The sequence below is a fragment of the Elephas maximus genome, chromosome 12 (genome assembly GCF_024166365.1).
Source record: "Elephas maximus indicus isolate mEleMax1 chromosome 12, mEleMax1 primary haplotype, whole genome shotgun sequence".
Taxonomy (NCBI): domain Eukaryota; kingdom Metazoa; phylum Chordata; class Mammalia; order Proboscidea; family Elephantidae; genus Elephas; species Elephas maximus.
Window position 1 is genome coordinate 104,167,843 of NC_064830.1, and position 21,067 is coordinate 104,188,909.

Consider the following 21,067-nt stretch of genomic DNA (forward strand, 5'->3'; position numbering starts at 1 on the left):
ATTTCTTTTATTACACTTAAGCTTTGACTGTCCTTTCACTATGAAAGATGATGGAAATATTTATAGCTATTTCACTGCTGGTTTTTGATAATTTGTTTTTTTCCTTTTGTCTGCTCCTTTTAAACAGTCACTTATTTCTGCCCATGGCTTCCTGCCTTAGGTGGACTCCCTAGGACAGTGTTAGCTAGCGGTGGATGGGCGTCTTGTCTTTTGAATCCATTTTAATGGAAATGTCTCTGCAGTGATTTTCAAAGTGGGGTGTGTTAGGTGGTCGCTTGGAGTGTAGGAAGAAAAGAGAAAAAGAAGGGGGAAATTAAACTTTGCAGGTATCTATGATTACATGCGAAAGCTGGACGATGAACCAGGAACACCGGAGAAGAATTGACGCCTTTGAATTATGCTGTTGGCAAAGAATATTGAATATTCCATGGACTGCCAAAAGAACGAACAAATCTGTCTTAGAAGTGCAGCCAGAATGCTCCTTAGAAGGGAGAATGGCGAGACTGCATCTTACATACTTTGGACATGTTGTCAGGAGGGATCAGTCCCTGGAGAAGGACATCATGCTTGGTAAAGTAGAGGGTCAGCGGAAAAGAGGAAGACCCTCAAGGAGATGGATTGACACAGTGGCTGCAACAACGGGCTCAAGTATAACAACGATCGTGAAGCTGGAGCAGGACTGGGCAGTGTTTGGTTCTGCTGTACCCAGGGTCGCTATGAGCCGGAACTGACTTGACGGCACCTGACAACAGCAACAGCAGTATCCGTCATGGGAGTGCTGGTGGTTCAGTGGTCGAGGCCTCAGCTTCCATGCAGGAGATCTGGGTCACCTCATGCACTGCCACCACCCGTCTGTCAGTGGAGGCCTGTGTGCTGCTATGATGCCGAACAGGTTTCCGAAAAGCTTCGGACTAAGGTGGACCAGGAAGAAAGGCCTGGTGATCCACTTCTGAAATCAGCCAGTGGAAACCCGATGGCTCATCACGGTCCGCTCTGCAGCCCATCGTGGGTTGGTGCGGGCCCAGGTGGCGTTTCATTCCCTTGTACATGGGGTGGCCATGAGTCGGGGTTGACTCGATGGCAGCCCACAACAACATCGACTATAAAGAGTGACACCAACACCCGGTACCGCCTGCATGCCTGATGGTCTGGTGTAGAGTCCAGGGAAGGATGGGCGTCCCCCACTCAAGGGGGTTGACGACGGGGCCCTTGTCATGCATTTGCTTCCAGTAATTTGTGACATGAGTGTCCGCTTAGGTGACTTTACCAAAAAAATCCGAATGGTTGCCGTTGACTTGATACTGACTCCTAGAGACCCCACGTGTCCAGAGTAGAACTTCGTGCTGTAAGGCTTCCATGGCTGTGAGCTTTCGGAAGCAGATCGCCAAGCCTCTTTTCTGAGGTGCCTCTGGCTGGGCTCTAGTTCAACTTTGGGGCCGGTAGCCCAGTGCTTAACTATGTGTGTCACCCAGGGACTCCTAGGAGGCTTGCGGATACATGAATTTGTTTAAACTAAACTAACACTCTGAAAGTGGATATAAAAAGATGTCCTCCAAGAAGCCCTGGCTCTTGAATCACGTTGGTGGGGTGGCAAGTGGACGTCACGACAATGGCCAAGGTCTTTACGGCGTCAGCCACTTTACAGCATCAAAACGCTGTTGCTACCCGTCCCTCAGATCAGACACAAGTTGGCCAAAACAGTTTAAAACCATCAGAAGACCGTTTAGAAATGTAGATCGATATCCAGCCCCATGAATCGTGACACTTGGCCGAAATCCTTGTAATGAGATGGCAGGTGACTGCAGATGGCTTTTGTGCCACAAAAAGGCCTGGTGCTCATCAGGGCAAAGCTCTCCGAAGAGTTACCGAGTGCGAAGGGGAGCCCCGTGCTGTTGCAGGAGCAGGCGAACGACCCACATTTGGTGGTGGTACTGAGGTGGCAGCTGTTGTCTGCTGCACACACTTAGAGGCCACAGTGTGACCGTGAGCGAAGGAGTCAGCGTCTCTCCAAGGAAACTCATGCTGCGGAAGGAGCGTCTTTGGAAATGGCTGTCCGTTGGGAAACGTTTCAACCAGTACGTGACTTTGCTGCTGAAAGAAGGACGCGTGTGTGGCACCTACAGACGCTCTCAGATCTGCAAACAGAATGTTGTCAACAGTTGAAGGATCTACCAAAAGAGTTCACAAGGCTTTTAAACCGATTTGTTAAAGGTGTGAAAATGGAACTGCTTTCAATCGGCAGGCAAGACCATCAGTTGACAGGAGGGAGGCTGCAACTTTATCAGCCAAACGTCAGCAAGAGCCTTGGCGTGCTTGTCGGAGGGAAGTGAAGGGTTGACGTTGTGACTGAGCGAATGCCACCAGTGACGTTTTTCCTCTGTTTGGATCCACGTCTCTTCCTGAGGGTTTTTTTTTTTTTTTTTTAAATAATTTTTATTTTGCTTTAAGTGAAAGGTTACAAATCAAGTCAGTCTGTCACATATAAGCTTATATACACCTTACTCCATACTCCCACTTACTCTGCCCCTAAGGAGTCAGCCCGCTCCCTCCTTCCAGTCTCTCCTTTCGTGACCATTTTGCCAGTTTCTAACCCTCTCTACCCTCCCATCTCCCCTCCAGACAGGAGATGCCAACACAGTCTCAAGTGTCCACCTGACATAAGTGGCTCACTCTTCATCAGCATCTCTCTCCAACCCATTGTCCAGTCCCTTCCATGTCTGATGAGTTGTCTTTGGGAATGGTTCCTGTCCTGGGCCAACAGAAGGTTTGGGGACCACGACCGCCAGGATTCCTCTAGTCTCAGCCAGACCATTAAGTCTGGTCTTTTTATGAGAATTTGGGGTCCGCATCCCACTGCTCTCCTGCTCCCTCAGGGGTTCTCTGCTGTGCTCCCTGTCAGGGCAGTCATCGGATGTGGCCGGGTACCATTTAGTTCTTCTAGTCTCAGGATGATGTAAGTTTCTGGTTCATGTGGCCCTTGCTGTCTCTTGGGCTCATAGTTATTGTGTGACCTTGGTGTTCTTCATTCTCCTTTGATCCAGGTGGGTTGAGACCAATTGATGCATCTTAGATGGCCGCTTGTTAGCATTTAAGACCCCAGACACCAGACTTCAAAGTGGGATGCGGAATGTTTTCATAATAGAGTTTATTATGCCAGTTGACTTAGAAGTCCCCTTAAGCCATTGTCCCCAAACCCCTGCCCTTGCTCCACTGACCTTTAAAGCATTCAGTTTATCCCAGAAACTTCTTTGCTTTTGGTCCAGTCCAGTTGAGTTGACCTTCCCTGTACTGAGTATTGTCCTTCCCTTCACCTAAAGTAGTTCTTATCTACTAACTAATCAGTAAATAACCCTCTCCCACCCTCCCTCCCTCCCCACCTCGTAACCATAAAAGTATGTGTTCTTCTCAGTTTATACTATTTCTCAAGATCTTATAATAGTGGTCTTATACAATATTTGTCCTTTTGCCTCTGACTAATTTCGCTCAGCATAATGCCTTCCAGGTTCCTACATGTTATGAATTGTTTAACAGATTCATCACTGTTCTTTATTGATGTGTAGTATTCCATTGTGTGAATATACCACAATTTATTTAACCATTCATCCATTGATGGACACCTTGGTTGCTTCCAGCTTTTTGCTGTTGTAAACAGAGCTGCAATAAACATGGGTGTGCATATATCTGTTTGTGTAAAGGCTCTTATTTCTCTAGGGTACATTCCGAGGAGTGGGATTTCTGGGTTGTATGGTAGTTCTATTTCTAACTTTTTAAGAAAACACCAGATAGATTTCCAAAGCGGTTGTACCATTTTACATTTCCACCAGCAGTGTATAAGAGTTCCAATCTCTCCGCAGCCTCTCCAACATTTATTATTTTGTGTTTTTTGGATTAATGCCAGCCTTGTTGTTGTTGTTGGAGTGAGATGGAATCTCATCGTAGTTTTAATTTGCATTTCTCTAATGGCTAATGATCGAGAGCATTTTCTCACGTGTCTGTTAGCTGCCTGAATATCTTCTTTAGGGAAGTGCGTGTTCATATCCTTTGCCCACTTTTTCATTGGGTTGTTTGTCTTTTTGTGGTTGAGTTTTAACAGAATCATATAGATTTTAGAGATCAGGCGCTGGTCGGCCTGAGGGGTATTTTGGTTATCAAAGCAAAAAATTACCAAATGCATCGAGTTTATTCCGACTCATAGCAACCCTATAGGACAGAGCAGAACTGCCCCACAGGGTTTCCAAGGAGTGGCTGGTGGATTCAAACCGACCTCTTGGTTAGCGGCCCCAGCATTTAACCGCGGTGCCACCTTATGGCAGACGTTAAAATACAACATGGCAACAAGCCCAACCTAAAACCAGACCTTCAAATCGCTGTGTAACAAAGGGTTAAGTCAAGATTTCCAATGAGCGTGAATCCAATTAGATCACATTGTCTTCAATAAAAAAATTCAATTTCTAGATTTTGAGTGAACAAAAACCATTTGATCAGTGTTTTAAAACTTCTTAGTCTAGAGTTGCATACAGAGTTCTCATCCTGAGCAATGTCGTCTTAGTCATCTAGGCTGCTGTAACAGAAATACCACAAGTGGACAGCTTCAACAAAGAGAAATTATTCTCTCAGTGTCTGGTAGGCTACAAGTCCAAATTCAGGATGCTGGCTCCAGGGGAAGGCTTTCTCTCTCTGTCGGCTCTGGAGGAAGGTCCTTGTGATGCATCAGTCTTCCCTTGGTCTGGGAGCATCTCGGTGTAGGAACCTCAGGTCCGAAGGATGTGCTCTGCTCCTGGCACTGCTTTCTTGGTGGTATGAGGTCCCCAGCTCTCTGCTTGCTTCCCTTTCCTTTTTATCTCTTGGGAGATAAAAGGTGGTGCAGGCCACACCCCGGGGAAACTCCCTTCACATTGGACCAGGGATGTGACCTGGGTAAGGGTGGTGTTACAATCCCACTCTAATCCTTTTAGACATAAAATTACAATCACAAAACGGAGGACAACCACGTGATGCCGGAAATCATGGCCCAGCCAAATTGATACACACATTTTTGGGGGGGACATAATTCAATCCATGACAAATGTCTGTTTGTGTTTTCTCTATTTTTTAAAGAAACTTATCAGAGATTTGTCTAATTTATTGCTTTTGTTTCAGAGAACCAGCTCTTCAGCTTTATCACTACATCATTTTTCTGTTTTCTAATCAATTCATCCCTTTTATTATTTCCTTTCCAGTTCTCTATATTTCTCTAACTTTTGAGTTGAAGACTTACTTAGTTTTCATTTTTCCTCCTTTAAGTAACGAGTGTTGACATTTTTCACATTTTATCTGAATACTACTTTGCTACAACCCATGTTTTTTATAAGAACCGTTCCCATTTTTGTTATGTATAGCCTATAATTTTAATGTAAAAATGATTTTGGAGAGTATTAATTTTTTTTTAATTTTAGCTGTTTAAATGATGACTTTTACCATTACTTCTACTTCAGTTGTGGCAGACCTGCTTTCAAATACTTTGACTGAGGTTTTTTGTAGTCTCGTATATGATAAATGGAGTCCCTGGGCGGTGCAAACACTGAAGGCTCAGTTGCTAATGGGAAGACTGGAGATTCCAGTCCACCCAGGGGAGCCTTGGAAGAAAGACCTGGTGATCTGTTTCCGAATTAATGTAAAAAGTAGCCCTCAACTGTGGAACTTTTGTCACACCTGTGCTGTCGACTCGCTCTATGGGCGCGTGGAAGGAACTCCAAAAGGAAAAGCAGCACGTGCTGAGCGTGTTGCTAAACTTCTCCCTCAAAATTATAAACCACACCAGAAAATAAATTACTATCAGAAAAAGTTAAATTAAAAAAAAATCCAGAAGATAGAATTACTGCCCCAAGAAACTGTTATAACAGAATGACGTTGTGGGGGAGAAAAAAAAAAAAGAAACAACTCAGTTAAAATGATTAAAAATGATGAAAAAATGATTAAGTGATTGAAAACTATAATGAAAGGTCCGTACAGAGTGAGGAAAAATAGAATTTACAAAAGAACTAAATTAAACAGAATTGGAAAACAGTCATTTATATCAAAAGTGTAATAGGTTAAACGATGAGTTAAATAGCAGCTGGAGAGACACTTGGTGCATTTGGAAGTGCTTGTGAGGAAACTACTTAGAAGATATACAGAGAGATAAAAATGTGAGAATTTTGAAGAAGAGTTTAAGAAACGGGGTACACTGTTGGATTAGCCAAGGTTCAGCTCCAGAAAGAGTAACCACTCTGGGGAAGGGATTTAATACAGTTAGCTGCTTACAGAATTGTCACAGAGCTGAAGGAGTGGGTATTAGGTGGACCCCAGAAGTGATCCCTACAACAATTCGGAACTGACCCCCGAGAACCACCCAGGGAGCCTCAAGAGCCAGAGCCACTCAGCTAAGCTGCTTCTCAATTCCAGACCCAAAGAAGCTGTGAGATAACAACTGTTTGTTGTTTTAAGCCACTCAATTCAGGGCTAATTCGCTATGCACATAGCAATAGATGAGCAATTTGGCAAACCCTGGAAAAGTGAAGATTCATGTACTCAGCAAGCTGCAGTTTTTCATCTAGTTCTGTGTTCTAGAGAAATCCCTGCAGATAAACAGGAAGAGACACACATAAGATATTCATGACAGCATGTTTTTTGTCAATTGGGCAATAGATAAATAATTTGCTACATATTTACACAATGGAAAACTATGGAGTAGTTAAAAATGATTTAACTAGGTATATATATATATAGAGAGAGAGAGAGAGAGAGAAGGTCTGGTGGCACAGTGCCTAAGTGCTTGGCTGCTAACCAGAAGGTTGGTGGTTTGAAGCCACCGGCCACTTCCCTGTAGAAAGATATGGCAGTCTGCTTTCACAAGGATTTCAGCCTTGGAAACCCTGTGGGGCAGTTCTACTCAGGGTCGCTATGAGTCAGAATTGACATGACAGCAGTGAGTTTGGCTTTTGATATATATTGATTTGGATGAATTGCAAAAATGTGATGTGAGTGAAATGTTCACATAGCAATGTATGGTATGATATCATTTATGTAAGGTTAAATATATAGACACCAGCAGTATGTATTCTATATAAAAGCTGCCCTCGAGTTGATGCTGAAAACAGAATTCTACAAAACAGAAACTGTAAAACTGTCTTTCTTCCTTGTATCATATCATTATCGGCAGTGTTTTTGCTCTCCTTCTGGAAAGTGCTCTCATCTGCAGTGGAGCAGAAATTTATACACAGCCCCACTTGAGTTTTCTGCTTACTCATTCTTGTCTGGTTTGAGATCTGCCCAAACCCTGTGTTTGCCAATTGGCCTGGCCCTGCAGGAGCTCAGCAAGGGAACCTGACTGTTTGATAAGTGCTTAGCCAAATTCCTGGAGCCCTGGTGGCGCAGTGGTTAAGAGCTTGTGTGCTAACCAAAAGGTTGCCAGTTTGAATCCACCAGCTGCTCCTTGGAAGCCCTATGGGGCAGTTCTAGCCTGTCCTATAGGGTTGCTATGAGCTAAAATTGACTTGATGACAACAGGTTTGGTTAGCCAAATGCCTAGCGTCTAGCTGGGACTTATCTAGTGCATCTTTGCTGGATAAGGTGGGATCTTCTCGTCCCCATAACTTAGCTCTTAGACTCTGAGGAGGAGATATATACTTCTGGGTTATCTGAGGCATTCTGTAAAAACCCAGTTGCCGCCGAGTTGACTCCAGCTCATGGCGACCTCATGTGTGTCAGAGTAGAACAGTGCTCCTTAGTGTTTTCAGTGGCTAGGTATTTCGGGAGTAGATCCTAGGCCTTTCTTCCAAGGCTTCTCTGGGTAGACTCAAACCTCCAGCCTTTTGGTTAGCAGCTGAGTGTGTTAACTCTTTGTACCACCCAGGGATCCGGAACATTCCGTGGTTCCTCATTAATCAGAAGCAATGCATATAAAGCCATAATTCTCATAGGTAATTGCTCCCAGAGTCCTCCTCACCGACACCTGTGCCTGCAGCCAATTTCACGTCTTGATGTGCAGCCCCCAGGCCCTATACGCTTCCATTTCAGCCATGTTGTCTGCTGGGAGGTGTGGTCCCTGAGTGGGTACACAAGACAGTTGCCCCTTCACAGTGGAGATAAGGATGGTCAGGATTTGACCCTGGCTGCTTTAAAAAACAAATCAGTCTTAGAAAAATACAACCAGAATGTTCCTTTGAAGTGAGTACGGTGCGACGTTGACTTGCTGACTTTGGACACGTCATCAGGAAAGACCAATCGTTAGAAAAGGACGTCATGGCTGGTAAAGTAGAGGGTCAAGGAAAATGAGGGACACCATCTGTGAGATGGATTGACATAACAGCCGCAACCTTGGACTCCAACATACCAACGATCTCAAAGATGGTGCAGGACCGGGCAGTGTTTTGTTCTGTTATACATAAGGCCGCCATGAGTCAGAGCCAACTTGATGGTCAGTAACAACAACAAGCTTTAAAAAAGCAACTCCGACGTAGTCGAAGGGTGATTACCTGATATTATGAATCCGGGTACATAAAGATCTCTTCTTAGAATTTTACTATCTGGCTCTATTATTTTGTCTCTGAATTCAAAGCGTGTGCATGCGGAGATCACTTGTCATTCAGATCCTAACTCTGCCAACGGGGTGGAAGTTTCCTTCATAACCTGGCAGTGGTGCTGCTGTTGTCGTTGTTAGCTGCGGTGGAGTCAACCCCTTACTCACGGCAACCCCGTGTACAACAGGACGGATGCCCCTGGTCCTGCCCCATCCCCGTGATCTGTTGCAGATCAGACCGTTGTGATTCATGAGTTTTCATTTTGGAAGCAGATCACCAGGCCTTTCTTCTCGGTCTATCTTAGTCTGGAAGCTCCGCTGAAACCTGTCTAGCATCAGAGCAACACACAAGCCTCCACTGATGGGTGGTGGCTGTGCGTGAGATGCCTTGGCGGGGAATCGAACCCAGGTCTCTTGCATGGAAGGCGAGAATTCTACCACTGAACCACCAATGCGTCATGGTGTTGTTGAGAATATTATTATTTTTGTATGCCTTCATGGGTGTTTTTAGGGGAATCTGGCAAAGGCCCTATTGAGGTTGGCTGGGCTCTTTCACTGTTCGAATACCTCTTGTATGTCTGGAAATTGAAGGCTAGGAATCTCTGTTAACTCTGATAGATAACCACGCTCACTCAGGGCACTCTACCAAGAGCTCAGGCTTCAGCAGAATTCCTGCAACTCCTTTCAAAAGTTCAAGACGTTTAAAAAGTCTTAAGTCCTTTGAAAAAATTTCAAGGACACATTAAAATGCATTTCTCTAGATTTGCCCTCCGCTCTGTCCCTGTGGTCCCTTACTGGAAATCTGTGCAACTTAAATCAAGTCTTTAGAGCAGGGCTTCTCACCTGTTTGTGGTGAATGACCAGTTTTATTTCTTGTAGGTCCCGGTCCTTTGCAGACTGACCGTTTTTAGCTGCCATTGAGTTGGCCCCGGACTCATGGTGACCCCAGGCACCACAGGCTCGGACTGTCAGGATTGACAGGATATTCACTGGCTGATTTTTGGAAGTAGATCACCAGCTTTTTCCTCCTCGTCCGTCTTAGTCTGGAGGCTGTGCTGAAACCCGTGCAGACTTACACTTCCGTAAAATACGATGATAATGATAACGAATTACCAGAAAAATAAAGTAAAAAAGCAAAAATGTACGAAAATCAAGTCTACTGACCATGTGCTTTGATGTTGGAGGCCAATGCTGTAAATTGCTGTAAAAACTCTCAAAGGCTCACTCTCCATTCCTGTACATACTTGTCACAGACCAGCAGCAGACAGTGGGAGGACTGGAGGTGGCCTGTGGACCCCGCTTTGAGTAGCACTGTTTTCAGAGACCCGGAAGAATTACCATTTGGTGCCCTCTTTGGAAGGAGCCCTGGTGGTGCAACGGTTAAACAGTGGGCTGCTAACCCAGAGGTTGGCGGTTGGAACCCACCCAGCTGCTCCACAGGAGAAAGAGCTGGCGATCTGCTCCAGTCAAAATTACAGCCTAGAAAACCCTCTGGGGCAGTTCTGCTCTGTCACGTGGAGTAGCTATGAGTTGGCATCGACTCCGTAGCACACAACAACAACAACAACAACAACATAACAATGTGCCTGGGTCTTTGGTGTTGTAGAGGAAAAGCCTGGAAGGGCATACTGGATGCAGGGGTTGTATTTTGGATGATGAAGAAGTTTGAAAACAAATAGTGGTGATGGTTGTACAACATGGTGAATCTAATTATTCACAATTAAAAAATGGTTAAAATGGTAAATTTTATGTTACATTATTTGACCGTCACCACCTGTCTGTCAGTGTGTCATACTGTGGTGGCTTGAGTGTTGCTGTGAGGCTGGAAGCTATGCCACCAGTATTTCAAATACCAGCAGGGTCCCCCATGGTGGACAGGTTTCAGCAGAGCTTCCAGACTAAGACAGACTAGGAAGAAATGCCTGGCGATCTACTTCAGAAAATTAGCCAGTGAAAACTGTATGGCTCAGCATAGGACACCGTCCAGTACAGGGCTAGAGGATGGTGCAGTAATAGGCTCAAAAGTACCAAGTAGGACTGGCAACGTTTTGTTCTGATATTAGATATCAATGCAGCTAACAATATCTTTTACCACAATAAACAATAAAAAAAAAAAAAAAAAAAAAAACGGATATGATCAGTTTCTTACTCTGCCAAGAGAGGTATCCGTTCCTCCACACTGACAACAGGGAGCACCCCTTAAACTGTGGGGAGACAGACTCACCTCTTTCATTTTTAGCCTTTCTGACTCCTTGTCCTTGATGTGATCATGGAATCAGCCTCCTTGGTGGCCAGGAAATAGGCCCCACTTCGCCTTTGGTGCTTTCCATTCAAGTAGCTCCTCTTTCTGATGCAACCAGCCCTTCCTGACGCCCCTCAAGGCTGGGGGACCCTCATGCCCTCCTGGTAACACACCTGCTCTCCCCAGCACAGCGCTGTACCCCACAAGCCAGCGATTATGGACCAAATTCTGTCCCCCCAAATAGGTGTTGGAATCCTAACCCTTTTACCTGTGCTTGTATTCCCATTTGGGAATAGAGTTTTCTTTGTTATGTTGATGAGGCCATACCAGTGTAGGGCATGTTTTGAGACATAAAAAGAGCAGATCAGGCCAGAGAAGGAAGCACGAATGGGGGAGAGAGACGCTACATGAAGATTGCCAAGGAAATGAGAGTAGAAAGCTAGAGAAGCCGAGACATGGATTTTTCCCCTAGAGCGGACGGAGACAGCCTACCCCTAGAGCCGGCGCCCTGAATTTGGAATTATAGCTTCCTAAATCATGAGAAAAATTTCTGGTCCTTAAGCCACCCGCTTGTGGTATTTCTGTTATAGCAGCACTAGAGAGCTAAGACACCAGCTTCTCCCTGAACGTTGCTCTCTGCCCAGGTCCTTTCTGCCCCTTCTTCACAACCCAAATTATTTCATTTTCAACCTAATATACCCGGGAGATCCTTTGACCCCTGCGTCCCACTTCACATCACCCTTAGCAGGTAACACCGCATTACATCTATTGGGCATTTAGCATGGGAAATACCTCGTGTGACGTCCAGCGTTTCCATACAGTATTTAATATTTACAACAATACTCTTCAGTACATCTTTCCAGTGAGGGAGACTGAGGATTAGAGAGGTAAAGTAACTCCTACATGGCTAATGAGGGTGGAGCTAAGATTCCAACCAAGGTCCCTTGGTGGCGCACGTGGTTTGCACTTGGCTGGTAACCAAAAGGTTGGCGGTTTGAATCCACCAGCAGCACCTTGGAAGAAAAGTCTATAGAGATTACATCTGAGAAAACCCTACCGGGCAGTTCCACTCTGTAACACATGGGGTCGCCAAGAGTTGGAATCAACTTGACGGCACAAGACAACCACAACAGGGTTCAAATCTAATGCTGTTTCCCCAGAAAATCCGGGCTCGTAACCGTGAGTCCAAACTGCCTTACAGAAAACACAGAACGGTTATTCGCACGGGATGCGGTCACTTGAACGGTATTTCTCCCATCAGGCAATTTTGCTGTTGAAAACCTTTTATTTTTTGCTCATTGCCCTTCATATAAGGATCCATATAGAAACGCTCTTTAACTTTAGGTTCAGGACAATGTTTGTCTTTGCCGATAAACTGACGTATTAACCTAGGAGAGAATCTGAAAGCTTGGATTTCCCCAGACGACTGGGAGTGAAATTTAGTCCTTAATTGCAGCAGCTGTTTTTAGCTCTTCCTTTTCTTGAGCGTGACTTTGTCTGTACGGATGGTTCCTTTATTTGTCTGTACGGATGGCACGTGTTCCCTTTCTACTGAGCGGGAGCTTTTTTGGCACGGAGGCTGAGTGAGTTGAATGTGTACCCAATTTTGTAAGCTGCTGCTTTAGAAACAAATGATATTGGTGTATCAGTTGTAACCGGTTTTCTCTGTGTTTATTTGGAGTCTGTGGAGTAGGTAGGATCAGCCTTGCTTTCAGTGGGTTGGGTGTTTGCTTGTGTAACCTCGTTACAAAAATTTGGATGGCGGACCCAAAGCTTCGAACAGCTAAGTGAAAGGTGATTAAAAACCAGCTGCTGTGGAGTTGATTCCAAATCATGGCGACCCCACGTGTGTCAGAGCAGAACTGTGCTCCACGGAGTTTTCGATGGCCGATTTTTCAGAAGTAGATTGCCAGGCCATTCTTCCGAGGCACCTCTGGATAGACTTGAACCTCCAACCTTTCAGTACCACCCAAGGACTCCGAAAGCTAATTTGGGAAGATATTTACAAATTGCTGAGAAACTAGAGCGATGAGCTCGTTTTCTGGGTGAAATGGGAAGGGATACTTCTAGCTCCAGTACTGACCTTACTGGGTCAATCTCTAGGTGGCTAAATTATGTAAGACCAGTGCAGGTATCTTCCTGTATTTACAGAGACAGTAGTTACAATAAAAGCCTGTGTGTTGAGTTGGATGCTGGGGCTACTGATGAGGAAACGCTGAAAACACCGAAGAAGCTCTAGCCAGCCCTGACTTCCCGTTCCCTGGACCACGCGAGCTAGTCCACACTCAAACGATGGAGGCACACGACCCTAGGCAATCGTGATTGGCCTTAAGGAGAAGGGAGAAGTCCTTATGCATAGGGCTGGCTCTCAGTTTAAACCTGTTTGGTCTGAAAACGAACTTGCAGAAGAGACAGATGGATAGATAGGGAGGTAGATGGTTGATGTTGAGTCAACTCCGACTGATGGTGACCTTGTGTACGACAGAAGGAAATGTTGCCTGGTCCTGTGTCATCCTCACGATTGGCAGCATGTTCAGGTCCTTCGTTGTGGCTGTCATGCCAATCCATCCAAGGCTCTCTTGCCCTCGCTGGCCCTCTGCTTCACCAAATATGATGTTTTCCTCCAGCTAGTGATCATTTCTGCTGACGCATCCAAAGTGAATTGGCAGTGTTCTATTGTGATCCATAAGGCTTTCATTGGCTGATTTTCAGAAGACAATCACCAATCCATTCTTCCTAGTCTTAGTCAGGAAGCTCCTCTTAAACATGGGTGATCCTGCTGGTACTGGAAATACCAGTGGCATAGCTTCCAGCATCGGGACAACATGACAGACAGGAGGTGGTGGAGAAGAGAGGAGTTGAATTAAAGTATTCTGGAGAGAGATTTCTGCCTTCTATTTGGGTGTAAGGGGAGATTTGGTTGGGAGGGGGAAGGCAGACTTGTGATTAGCTGAAGACGCACTCCTTATAATCGGCATACGGAGTTTGTAGCTCGCATCGCACCCTTTGTGGTTGGCCTGTGGATATGCATTTGTTAGCCTTGAAAAGAGTTCAGGGTGGTTCGGAGGCTGACAGTCGGCTCGACTCAGGCGTGTGTCTGTCTGACTTTTTGGGGTACAGAGCGTTTTTGAGTGTTGTCCCAGTTGTTGAGTGAAAAGTACCTCTGATAGAAATAGAGAAATCAGGAAGTGTGGCCTATTTTTTAGGGAGATAATTAGTTCTTTTTTAGACATCTCGAGTTTGAAACGAGAGTTTGACATCCGGATGGAAGTGTCTCGTGCTTCGCTGGGGCTGTTGTCACTGAAATAGCACTTAGGAGGTTTGCGTTCTGGAGCGGGTTCTCTCGCTCACCAGCTTCATGCTCTTGGTCAAGCCCCTTAACGTTCAGGAGTCCATCTGGTTGACCTCTAAGTGAGCAGCTCTCAGCTCAGACGAGGGCGTGCTGGTGTGCTCTAGACTTAAGGGAGAGGGAGGAGGGGCATCCTGTGGGCCTGTCCCTTGGCAGCGTCACAGGGAAAACAAGATGGACCCCTGCCCCCATGGTGCCTGCCAGCTCCAGCATTCGATGATTGGGGAGGTTTGCTTGCACCTGGGTCTTTCTGAGAAGACCTTACCTCCTTCCAGTGCTGCCCAGCTTACCTCAGAGAGCTCTGTTGGAAAGTTATTCTTTATCAGGAGCCAAAATTTGACTTCCTGTCATTCTTGCTTGTTGGTCCTAATTCTGCTCCAAGGTTTATCAATCCTCTTACCCCATTTTCTAGATGAGGAAATGGAGCCTGGAACACTATGGGCTTGCTCAGTGTAACAGAGAACCTATGGGGAGTCTTGGGACAGGAGCTGTGGTCTTTCTGCTGTGGAGAGGGCCACCTTTCTAGCTGCCTTTCCCCTTTCTCTGCTTGCTCTCTTATTCTTCTTTGTTGTTAGCTGCATTTGAGTCAGCCTCCAAGTCATGGCGGCCCGATGCACAGCTGAACGACACACTGTCTGGTCCTGCACCATCCGTGTGACTGGTTGGGGATTGGACTGCAGTGATCCATAGGGTTTTCACTGGCTGATTTTCAGAAGTTGTTCGCCAGGCCTTTCTTCCTAGTCTGACTTAGTCTGGAAGCTCCACTGAAACCTGTTCGGGATCATAGCAACACACGAGCCTCCACTGACAGACGGCTGGGACCACACACGAGGTGCCTTAGCTGGGAGTTGAACCCGGGTCTCCTGCTTGGAAGGCGAGAAATCTACCACTGAACCAACACTGTCTAATTAATCAAATGGGGGGAAGTGAAGTGCAGGGGTGGGAAGTGAAGGAATATGTGAAGGAAGAGAAAGTGAGGTCATTTGGGAACTGCTCAGGCCACTGGGACCCTGGGAATTTTCTGACTGTTCCTCTAGAATTGTTGCTATTTTACAAGCAGCTTTCGCTGTCCAAGTTTTGGGACGGAAGAAATGATGATGTCCTTCTCTCTCCCCTACTCTCTGCGGCCAGGGAGAAGATGCCATTCCACCATGTGACCGCCGGCCTGTTGTATAAGGGGAATTACCTCAACCGGTCTCTGTCTGCAGGCAGCGACAGCGAACAGCTTGCTAACATCTCCGTGGAGGAGCTCGATGGTAAGGAGCCTGCCCTGATGGTGGTTAGCCCCCCAAGGGAGGCATTTGTGCTTGTTGAGAACCTCAGGTGAGAACACCAGGCCCTGGCTGGCCGTGGGCAGCAGTGGCTGAGTCAGACTGTGTGGCGTCATGGGAAAGGGTTCAGAGAGAAAATTTGACCTGAAGGACTTCTTTGTGTGAGGCGAACCTTGTCGCTGGGAAAATCTCTGGTGAATATTTTGGTTTCCTTGGATACTAATGGGGGGCTCACCTTTGACTTCTCAGAGGTATTTCCCGCGTACGGAGTCTTTATTAACAGTGGAGGTGTTATGTTTCTATATTGTCCCTAACAATGGGGTCCAGCTGCAGGGGAGGTTTAGGCTTTGCTAATGGCCATGGCTGCTTTGTGCCCAGGTGCTTTGACTCCTGCCCAGACTGGAATCACCTGGAAGCCACGTCGAGGTGGGCACGGACAGCAATTATTTGAATTGCCTCTGCTCCTATTGTAACAAGTCCAGCTCTGGGGGTTCATGGCAGAGGCTGGGGTGGGAAGAAAACTGGGAACACAGGGACTAAATCCATCCCAAAGAATGTGGCTTAGCGCTCCATTGTATCCTGGGTAAACCAACCCCCTGATTAAAAAAATAATTAAAAAAGAAAAAAAGAGGAAGAAAGAACTGTTTCCAGAATAGAGGTTCAATTAGGCAGATTCGACCAGCTGCTCTGCCTAGATGGGACATCTGCTAAAGCCCAATCCGAATCAGCTTTCCTTACTGTTTTCCAATGCTGCGCTGTAACACGGTCTTGTAACGTGGAGCTTAAATTGACTTTTTAAAGCAGAGAAGTCAGAATGGCCCCAGATGGCCAGCCTGTTTGCTTTTGAGTGTAAATGGCCTAGACCATGGTGCCATGTGCGCACAGTCACTGCTCACAAAGGGATGGGCTGGGAGAGTCGACGCTGGGCCGGTGGAGCCGTAACTTGTTTTACGGCCTGCAGCCCATCTGTTTTATTAGGAGGAGATGAGGGAAGGGAGAAGGCTGGGTCCTTGGGGGGCATTCCCTGTTCTCGTCCAACTTGTCTGCCTTCTTATTTATGTGAATACAGAGGTGACACTGGGAAATGTTAGATGATGGGTAGAGCCCGGCCTCTTAAGGACAGCGGCTTCTCACTGCGCTGGGTTCCCTGTGTGCATTTGTCCAGTTTTCCTGTTCCTTCCTGCCTTCTCGTCTTTGCTCTTCGGCAGGAGTTGTCCATTTGGTCTCCGATACTTAATTGAACCAAGAAGCACGTTGCTCATAGACTGTTTGTTTTATAGGCCTGTCTTGTCTTTGGCTGAAAAGTGGGCTTTGGGAGTGGCTTCAGTTCTGAGTTAGCAGGGTATCCGGGGCCATAGTCTGGGGGGTTCCTCCAGTCTCTGTCAGACCAGTAAGTCTGGTCTTTTTTTTGTGAATTTCAGTTTTGTTCTACATTTATCTCTTGCTCTGTCCAGGACTCTCTGTTGTGATCCCTGTCAGAGTACTGGGTGGTGGTAGCCGGGCACCATCTAGTTCTTCTGGGCTCAGGCTGGTGGAGACTGTGGTTCAGGTGGTCCTTTAGACCTTTGGTTTTCTTCATTTTCCTTTGCTCTGGATGGGATGGGACCAGTAGATGTATTTCAGGTGGCTGCTACTAATGTCTTAGACCCCAGATACTACTCACCAAAGTAGATGTAGAACATTTTCTTCATGAACTATTTTATGCCAGTTGACCGAGGTATCTCCTGAGACCATGACCCCCAGCCCTCGGCCCCAGCAGCTTGATCCCTAAGGGTGTTTAGATGTGTCTAGAAAGCTTCTATGACTTCCCCTTGGTCAAGTTGTGCTGACTTCCCCTATATTGTGTGTTGTCTTTCCCTTCACCAACTTTGACACTTGTCTACTATCTAGTTAGTGATTTCCCCTCCCCACTCTTCCCCTCCCTGGTAACCATCAAGGTTTTTTTTTTTTTTTTTTTCTGCATGTAAACCTTTTCTTGAGTTTTTGTTATAGTACTCTCATACGATATTTATCCTTTTGTGATTGACTTTTTTCACTCAGCATAATGCCCTCCAGACTGATCCATGTTGTGAGATGTTTTGGAGTCATCGGTGTTCTCTATGGTTGTGTACTATACACTGAGCTGTGACCGGCCATGCCTTCTCACCAGCATCCAGGGCTCTGAACAGGGCCGCACAGATGTGTTCTGAGTATGGAGCAGGCAGGTGAGGCGTGGAGACCACTGGCCTGTGTCGGTTCAGATGACTGCGGACTGGTTCTCGGGAAGCTCTAGTTTCAGAGGTGTTGGCCACTTGGTATTCCGATGGGGCTGCCTGTTGTCAAGCTGGCTTAAGCCTTGCTGCTTGGGGCCCCTTATTCACCCCAGAGGACAGGTGGCGTTGCTCAGGAACTCCATGTGTTGGACACTGATGGGCACTGCAGCATTCTTTGTGCATCCGCTACCCTGGACCTTCGCTGGGTACCATCATACTAATGACTGCCCTCCGCGCTGCCCCAAAGCGGCTGTAGCCTCCTACCTGAGGATGGCCACATGGACAGGTTCCTCCAACTAAAACAAAAACAGTTGCCATCAAGTTGACTCCGATTCATGGTGACCCCATGTGTGTCATAGTAGAACTGTGCGCCATAGGGTTTTCAATCATTGATATTTTGGAAGTAGATTGCCAGGCCTTTCTTCTGAGGCACCTCTGGTTGGACTCGAACCATCAACTCTTAGGTTAGCAGCTGGGCACATTAACCATTTACACCACCCAGGGTCTCCTGGCTAATGTTTACCACCAGTGACACAATGTCCCTTTTCTTCACTGTAGACCTCAGGGACGCCCAGTCCATGAGCCTGAGAACAGGCTCGGAAGGACCCACGCATGCCATGTGCAGCTGCAGCTCACTTCTGGGAAGGGTTTCCATTTCTTCCGTCTAAACCAGCTCAGGAGGGGATAATGCAGAGCTGCAGCAAGTTGGGCGGGTTGCAGTTGGAAATCACCCAGCCCAACAAATTCAACAGTGATGGATTGATTGAGACACTCATTCATTTGTTCCTCCATTCGGGAGTTATTTACTTTGATTGCTTTCTGGGTGTGGGAGGAAAATCAGATAAGTTTAATATTCATTGCTTGTCCTCAGGGAACTTACGGTCTAGCCAGGGATGTTCTAGATATAAAGGACTTGTTAGCAGTATCTTGTATGTCTGGAGTGCTTCATATGGAATTTTATTAGACATATGGATTATCATTTTTTTAAAAAAGAGTTAACAATTTTCTCAGTGCTGTTTGTTGAACAATATTATGCTATTTTAATCTTAAACTAAATTCACCTCTCTCTACTTTTAGCACCATCTTTAGTTTTATCTTTTACTGGGCTTTGCATTTCGTGTGAAAATTTATAGGTTTATTTTTGCATGAATACTGCACTGTTTTAATTGCTGTATCCCTATAATATGCTTTTCTCTCTGCTTGTTGATCTTTTTTTCACAAGGTTCTTTTGTCTATTTTCATCATTTTGTTTTCAGATGGACTTTAGACTCATTCTTTCAAGTTCTAAAAAGAAAGTCTTATTGAAATTTATTTAGATACTTAAATTCTTCAATTTTGATAACTTTTTTCCAGAAAAATTACTACTTTTATTTAGGTGTTGAAATGTATGTTGAATTGGATATAAAAGAATCATGTTTTAAAAGTATCTATATTTATTTTCGGAAACCCTGGTGGTGTAGTGGTTAAGTGCGACAGCTGCTAACCAAAGGCTCGACAGTTTGAATCTGCCAGGTGCTCCTTGGAAACTCTATGGGGCAGTTCTACTCTGTCCTATAGGGTCGCTATGAGTCGGAATTGACTCAACGGCACTAAGTTGAGTTTTTAGATATTTATTTTCCTAGTTTCTTTTCTCTTCTGATTTTTTTGTTGTTTTGATTTCTCCTTTATCAAAAAATGGGCTTTGGGTTTATTTACTAATTATACTATTTTTCCTTGTAATTGATTCTTTTCTTGCCTTTAACTTTATATTCTAGTTTCTAAAATTCTGTTCATCTTTACTTATTTTTGGTTTTATGTTCATTTAAAATGTATTGAGTGGACGAATCCTTTCATCACTTATTTTATTTTTCATAATGAGAAACACAGCTTTAACAAAATTCTATAAGTTTTTGTATATTGGGTTCTCGTTTTTGTTAATTCCTCACATATCTGTAAGCATACTTTTCTCTGACTCATTAGCTATGTAGGACAGTGTTTTATAATCTCCATTGAAGATTTTTTTACCTTGTATTTCTAGTATTCATTCCATATTATTTGCATCTAGGCAGGTTACGTTTACGGTAAAAATTTTTGGTTTTTAAAATTACTGATATTTTTCTTATAACCTCTGCCCAGTTTTTGTAAACATTTCATAAAGCATATACATATTGCTTCTACCTTGTAGTTTTATTTACCCTGTAATATTTTTCAGATGGTTTACATGTACATCATTTTTCAAACATCTCACTTCGCTAAACAGTGATAGTGTGTTTTAAACTTTTTTTTTTTCCCGTTGAATTTTCTGTATTTTTAACAGTTTTTGATGTTAAATCCTTTGGCATAAATGAGCCACTTTCTATGTTGTCTTGTTTTATGATTTCTATTTTGTGAGATTCTTTAATGTTTGTTTTTTATACCCTACCTTGTTCCACAAGAGTTTTAAAACGGGTTCTTTCCTGATCCTTTTATATCCATGTAATTCCCTTATTCTTGTGTAGCGATTTTGACTGCAAGTGTTTAAATTCTTTAAAAAGTGCTTGATTACTTTCTTCGGTTGTTAATTGTGGTAAATATGTAGGTGTCAACACATTTGCTGTTCCACCTTTCTTCACATGTACAATTCGGTATTCTCATCATGTTGTGCCACCGTCACCACTCTATTTACAAATTTTCCATCACCCTTAACAGAAGCTCAGTGTCCACTAGGCAATGAGCCCCCCTTCCCCTCCCTCCCACTTGTCCCTGGTAACCACTAATAGACATAGGTCTGTACAGACTAGCCTGTTCTAGATATTTCACATACGTGGAATCATATAGCATTTGTCCTTTTGTGACTGAATTATTTCATGTGGCATAAAGTTTTTAAGGCTCATCCATGTTATAGCATACATGGTTGGCTAATTTTAAACTGGCCACCTGCAATAAATACGGAATCTGTAAATTATCAATGTACCTGCTCCTCCCTAAGTGTGAAAACTGCTGATTCCCCATCTCCAACAAGGAATTTCTTGGCCTTTGCTTTCCATGCTCTTTCACACTTGTATGTTTCCTGGCTTTGTCAATTTAATGGAAGGATTATGGATCCAGATGGTTGCTTTACTGTTATCGTTATTATTATTTTTCCATATAAAGAATTTTTAAAATTTGTTCCAGCCTTTGCCTTCTATTTTTAAACCATATTTTCAGCAAGTATTCCAGAGTACACTTCAGGGAGGGTTTAGTGCACACGATGTAGTTTCTGTGTCTTCAAACTCACACCTGTGGGGTCATCTTTGTGTTGTCCTGTTTCCAGCTTCAAGCGTTTTTGCTTCCTGGAAGGGTATGGGGCTTTCATGTTTCTACTTCTTTCATGCAGGAGGCGTGCTTGAGTGGGTGGAGAATTCTTGACTTAAAAGAACTCTCAAGACCTTGCACTTTTGCCCACTCACCTTTAGC

General features: G+C 44.8%; 1 protein-coding gene and 1 non-coding gene across 4 annotated transcripts in view; one reads left to right on the plus strand and one right to left on the minus strand.

Annotated features, from left to right (window-relative positions):
* Positions 1-21,067, plus strand: part of CALN1 (calneuron 1) — a 535,451-nt gene that overhangs the window by 97,558 nt on the left and 416,826 nt on the right. For 2 of the 3 annotated variants that reach the window (XM_049902725.1, XM_049902726.1), the window contains exon 2: positions 15,262-15,386. In XM_049902725.1, the coding sequence (XP_049758682.1) occupies positions 15,269-15,386 (118 nt within the window). In that variant the 5' untranslated portion in view covers positions 15,262-15,268. The remainder of the gene's footprint in view (positions 1-15,261; positions 15,387-21,067) is intronic. The other variant, XM_049902727.1, reaches the window with a different exon arrangement.
* Positions 8,924-8,994, minus strand: TRNAG-UCC (transfer RNA glycine (anticodon UCC)). Its single transcript has one exon. It is a non-coding gene; the product is annotated as a tRNA-Gly (tRNA).